Source organism: Orycteropus afer, unplaced genomic scaffold (genome assembly GCF_000298275.1).
Source record: "Orycteropus afer afer isolate SDZICR_OR568_19922 unplaced genomic scaffold, OryAfe1.0 scaffold00208, whole genome shotgun sequence".
NCBI lineage: Eukaryota > Metazoa > Chordata > Mammalia > Tubulidentata > Orycteropodidae > Orycteropus > Orycteropus afer.
In genome coordinates this window covers 5868107-5874457 of record NW_006921795.1, presented here as the reverse complement: position 1 = coordinate 5874457, position 6351 = coordinate 5868107, and the positions used below count along the sequence as shown (strand labels likewise).

Below are 6351 nucleotides of genomic sequence, written 5' to 3'. Positions count from 1 at the left end.
GTAGGAATAGGCCTTGGGTTACTGCTGGTAATCCTGTCTTCCTCTTGTAGGGTTAGAGGAGGTCGGAACATGTGGCCTCCTTGCCATTTTTGCACATGGGTATGTTCACTTTGTAAAAATTCATAAATTTGTTGAAATATGCACTTATGATTTGTGCACTTGTCTAGATGTTTGTGACAGTTGAGTGAAAAGTTCACTGTTAAATTCCCTATTCCCACCTAAATGTCAGGGGAACTCTAAACTCTGAAAGTGCTTGAGAGGTCACAGGCACTATAGTAAATTTGGTAAGATTAAAGGCATTATGGTTGATGGCTTGGATGGGATCGAATGGGTTAGGATGGGAAGGGTTTGAATGAGATGAGATGGGATGGGGTCAGATATCATGGGACAGGATGGGACTGGACAGGATAGGACAAGCAAGATGAGAGAGATGAGACAGATGAGATAAGTTGAGATGGGATGGGATGGGTTGGGAAGGGGATAGAATGGGTTGGCATAGAAAGGGGTGGGGTGATATAGGGTGGGGTGGAAGGGGTGAAATGCAATGGGATGGGATAAATTAGGATAGCTTTATGTGCAATGGGACAGAATGGGTTGAGTTTAGGATCACATGGGATAGGACTGTGTTTAGAGCAGGGACTCAGATTGTTGTTGTTGTTGTTATGTGCCGTCGAGTCGGCCCTGACTCATAGCGACCCCTCCTTGGGTTTCTGAGGCAGTATCACTACGGAAGTAGGATTGCCCAACCTTCCTTCCGAGGAGTGGCTGGTGGGTTTGAACCGCCAGCCTTCTGGGACTCAGATTATGAAGGGCTTTATATGAAGCCCATCATGATAAGGAGTTTGGATTTCATCCTATTGAGAGCTGGAGGAGATTTCTGAGCAGGAATGTGGCATTCTTAGACTTCCCCTCAAGATTATTCTGGCAAATGTATGGAAGATGGACCCAAGAAGAGAAGCCTGGGGACCAGATGTTTCTGAGATAAAACTAATGAGGTTTGTGATCAATCAGAAGGGCCAAAGAGATGCCAGAGGACACTAGCAGGACTCTATGAATGGAGCTGGTGAGGACCAGATCCATACTTCATAAATGGGAAAATGCGGAAGGTTTAAGGGGAGGAAGAAGTTTGGCTGCCAGGCTAAAGTAGAGGGTGGGGTCAGTTTCAGGTGAACTGAATGTTTTCTCTTCTCCTTTTGGTCTCTTAGTAGGAACATGATAATATTTTGAGCCAGGCTTAGTGCCCAAGAGAGAGGCATACAAATCAGTGGGAACTACAGTAACCATATTCTAAAGCCCATAAGAACCAAAGAGACTGGATTATGACACCATCCAGGATTTTCACACTTCAAAATTCTCAGAATCCTTCTAGCTAGTGATTTTTTTATGAGCCTTACTAGAACTGGTAATATTCCCATTTTACAAGGGCAAAAACTGAGGCTAAGAGAGGGTGGCTTGCCTGGTCCAAGGTGACATAGCTGCCAGGTGGTGGAATAAGGAGATGAACCCAGGTGGGTTGGCCTCCAGTGGCCTGTCCTGTGATCTTTTGAGAAATTCTACACCGCTACATGCTTCTGACTTGGTTCTTCAGTAGGAAAGGAATAGGAACTCTTGGCCAGAAAAACAACCATCCCCTTCCTTACCTGTATGTGTGCGGACATGCCTCTTCAAGTCAAAGGTGTCATTGAAGCCCTTGCCACAGAAAGTGCATGGATGCCTTTTCACTTGGTTGTGGCACTTGAGGTGCCGGTTGAGCATGCGCTGTAGGCGGAAACCCTTGCCACACAGGTCACAGCTGTGAACCACTGAATCATCGCATGAGCCTGTGGTGAACTGGAAGGCAGAGAGAGAGGCTGTGAGGGCTCCAGTGCAGGCTGGGAAAAACCACCATTCCTGAAAGCATTCCTGTAGCTCACTCCAGGAGCCTACCTTCTGGTGTCTCTAGGCTTCGCCTGGCTGTGGCTTCTTTCTTCTAAAAATTACAAGCAAATTTTGGCTTTTGGGAAGGTGAAATAAAGACTAGCAGATCCTCTCAATCACCTATTCACACCTTCTTCTTTATGAGAGACTTCTGATTTTTAGTCAGGCACACTGCCCCCAGCTAAATAACTACATTTCCCAGCCTTCTAGCAAGGAATGGCCATGTAACTTTTCTCTCTCCTTAAGGGGGAGTCCACCACCTGTCGTCAGTTTGTTGTATTATGGTAGCTTGCATGTTCCTATAATGCCAGGAGGGAGCTCTGGTAGCGTAGTGCCTAAGGCACTTGACTGCTAACCAAAAGGTTGGTGATTCAAACCCACCAGCCACTCCTCGAAGGAAGATGGGGCAATCTACTTCTGTAGTGATACTGCCTCGGAAACCCAAGGAGGGGTCACTATGAGTCAGGTCTGACTCGATGGCACATAACAACAACAACATAATGCTAGAAGCTATACCACTGGTATTTCAAACACCAGCAGGATGACTCATGGTAGATAACTTTCAGTGGAACTTCTAGAGTCAGGCAGACTAGGAAGAAAGGCTTGGCAATTTACCTCCAAAAATTACTCAACAAAAACCCTATCACAACACAATCACAACAGAATATTGTCCAATATAGTGCTGGAAGTGCGAGTCCCCTAGGCTAGAAGACACTCAAAATACACATTGGTCACAATAGTGGGTTCAAACACACCAATGATCATGAACGTGGCACAGGACCAGGCAATGTTTCATCCTACTAGACATAAATCACAAATCAGAGCTGACTCAATGGCAACTCTCAATGATAACAAAGGGGGAGATGCCCTCCTTCTTCCTTCACTCCTTCATGCTGGCAAAACCTCCAACAGCCATCTTGACCATCAGGTGAAGCCAGTGTTGAGGATCAAGGAGCAGAAAGAAAGGGGTCCTGATGACTTCATAGAGTCTGGTATAGATAGTCTTCAAATATGAACATAATAAATTCCTTTTTACCTATACCCACTTGCTGCTCCACCTACTAAGAGATAGAGACCATTTCCTCTCCCCTTAAATCTGAGCTGGGCTTGTGACTACTTGAACCAAAAGAATGCAGCAATGATGTGTCAGTTCCAGGTTTATGTCAACCTGCAACTTCCACTTCTTCCTTCCTGGGATCCAGCTGCCAATTAAGAAGTCTAATTAGTCCAAAACCACCATGCTGTGAGGAAGCCCAACCTAGCCATTTAGAGTGACAGAGGCCACATGGAGGAGCATGAGGTGCCAGATGTATGAGTAAGGCCTTATCGGACCTTCCAGCCCAGCCCAGTGCTACCACCAGCTGAGGAAGTAGCCCCAGCCACTGCCACCCTGAGCAGAACTGCCTAGCTGACCCATGCTTCAATTCCTGACTCACAAAATCAGCATATTCATTAGATGTAGATTGTCTGGTGATTGTAGGCAGCCTGATGCAAAGACCTGATAGAAGGCACAAGACACATAATAAATTTCCATTCAGCCTCCTCTTGTCTCAGCTAACATTGACAAGTACCTGATCTGTGACAGGAGTCCCTGGGTAGTGCAAATGGTTAGCAGGTTCATCTCCTAACTGAAAGGTTGGAAGTTCAAGAACACCCAGAAGCACCTCAGAAGACAGGCTTGGAGATCTACTTCCATTCATCTCCTAACTGAAAGGTTGGAAGTTCAAGAACACCCATCAGCACCTCAGAAGACAGGCTTGGAGATTTACTTCCAAAAAGCCATCCTTGAAAACCATACAGAGCATGTTCTACTCTCACACACACTTGGGGTGGTGGGGGGAGACCAGTGCCATCTGTGACCTATGCTATACGTACATCCTATACATATGTATAGGATGTATACATCCTATACAACAGGACCTATGCTCAGAGCTGGAGGTAGTACAATAATGGAAGATGACTTGTCTCCAAGATTCTATCCCAGAATAGTAGGGAAGGAAGCATGTTAATGTGCCATTGACCTCTCAGAATTCCAGTGTGCAGTGGATGTACCTCAAGGGGCACCTGACCTAGATGTGGAATTCTAGAGAAAGTGCTTCCAGAGGGAGTTTCTCAGATGATGATGAGGTGAAAGAGAGGAGGGATAATTGGTGGCAAATGGGGAAGTATGCAGGTTCAGCATGGCTAACCTGAGCCTAGAGGGGAGATGGGGCAGTTAATGAGGAAAGCTGTGGAAACAGAGAAGGGAGATTTCCTCTTAGGGGTCTACCTTGAGAGCCCTAATAGAGTCTGGATTCTATTCAGAGGGCAAGGGGGAGCTCTGGGCTGATAAAAGAGGATAGCCTCAGGGGTTGAGTTTGATGACCCCCCAGCTGACTCATACCCTACAACTTTGCACCTCTGCTCTATCTCTCCCCAAGGCATACAGCCTGGCCTCAGCCTGAGGAGGACCTAGCTGTACCCAAGGCTTTTCTTGTCACAGCACAGGTCATGATCTAGCCCTCTTTGTCCAGCAATCCCCTTTCTGGGTCATCTCCTTCTTTGAAGTGATGTGAAAAGACTAAATATGGCCCACTAAATACAGCAAACTGAGTACTCAGAACTTCCCAAGGTCAAGTCTACGCAGGATAAAGGTCATTGAGAAGTTGTTATTGTTGTTAGCTGCCTAAAGGCCCCCTGACTCATGGCAACCCCATGTACAACCAGATGAGACCAGATGTACAATCAGATCTGATCCACAGGGTTTTCACTGGCTGATTTTTTGGACGTAGATGGCCAAGCCTTTCTTCCTAACCCATCTTAGTCCAGAAGCTCTGCTGAAATCTGTTAGGTGCTATAGCAACATATAAGCCTTGACTAACAGACAGACATATTGTGACTGCACAGAGGTACATTGCCTGGAAACTAAACCCAGGTCTCCCACATGGAAGGCAAAAATTCTACCACTGAGCTTCTACCCAAACTGGCCTATAGGGTGAACATTTGCATCAGGTAGATACACGCCTTAGAACAATCAATCATGGGAGAACAGAAGGTGAGCATTTGTACAGGGAGAAACTCAGGGGTCAGGAATGCATAGGAAAGAAGGACACATGGAAGAGGTAACTACAGAGAAGAAGTGGGAAGAGAGCTGTTACACTGTGGGGAATTGCAGTCAATGTATACAAACTGCTGTATGGAAAATGTCCTGAAAGAAGTGCAGCCGGAATGATCCTGGGAAGTGAAAATGGCCAGACTTCTTCTCACCTACTTTGGTCATGTTGTCAGAAGGGACTATTCTCTGGAGAAGGATGTCATGCTTGGTAAAGTAGAGGGTCAGCGAAAGAGGGGAAGGCCCTCAACAGGATGGATTAACATGGTGGCTGCAGCAATGGGCTCAGGTATAGTAGGGATCATGAGGCTGACACAGGACCAGGCAGTGTTGCATTCTGTTGTACATAAGGTTGCTGTGAGTCAGAGATGACTCGACAGTACGTAACAACAACAAACAACAATGGAAAATGAATTTGCTCTGTAAATTTTCACTCAAATTACAATAAAAATGAGAAAAAAAAAAATTCTACCACTGAAGCATCACTGCTCCCACCCCCTTCAAGAGGGGGTGAGGTGCTAATAAAACAAAGCATAAACAATAGCTCCTAATAGTTCCAGGAAAGTAATGGGCCAATTAAAAATGTTCAGGAAGCTAGAACTATCTAGCTTGAAAGTTCTGTAGAATGTGACTAAGAACTTTCCAATCATAGTGCAAACCTGAGCTCTTGTTTACTTGTTTACTTTACTCCTTTTGATAAATTCCTATTTTGAAATGCTCTTCATGTAATATGGATACTATCAATGACAATCCAGAATGAAAATCTTGATTCACTGTCATTATTTTGTTTGAAAAGAAGGAAATCAGTAGCCCAGAAGGAGATCAGTTAAAGGGCCAGCGATCATCTGACTAAGGTACAGAGGGCTTTTAAAGCAGGGAGGAAAGGATAAGAGTGTGTGGAGGGGTGGGCTGGAGACTCAGGAAGTCCTATTCACATTTTGATCTCTTCTCTGGTTTTCTTAGAGCAAAAGTGGAAATTCTCTAAGTATTCCTCAGCAAAGACAAGTTTTCCATTTCTCCATATTCACATGTATCCCCATTTCACAGCATAGAAAACCGAGTCACATAAAAAGTGGCTCATTTAAGGAATTCACCCCAGATGCACCCTGGAATCCATGAAGTATTACTTGCCACCTATATGATCAATCTAGCTACCAGACATTATTAACAAATTAATGTTTGAAGCCTTAAGAAAACCTTAATTTTTTTTTCAACCAAGAATTATATATCCAGCAAAATTGTCCCTCAAATATGATGGTGAAATTAGGAGATTTCCAGATAAACAGAAAGTAAGGGAATTTGTGAAAACCAGACTAATGTTACAAGAGATGCTAAAGGGAGTC

At 44.8% G+C, this 6351-nt stretch overlaps 1 protein-coding gene across 1 annotated transcript in view; it reads right to left on the bottom strand.

Annotated features, from left to right (window-relative positions):
- Nucleotides 1-6351, bottom strand: part of OVOL2 (ovo like zinc finger 2) — a 44774-nt gene that overhangs the window by 15277 nt on the left and 23146 nt on the right. Inside the window, exon 3 of the mRNA XM_007948213.2 lies at nt 1641-1830. Coding sequence (XP_007946404.1) covers nt 1641-1830 — 190 coding nt within the window. The remainder of the gene's footprint in view (nt 1-1640; nt 1831-6351) is intronic.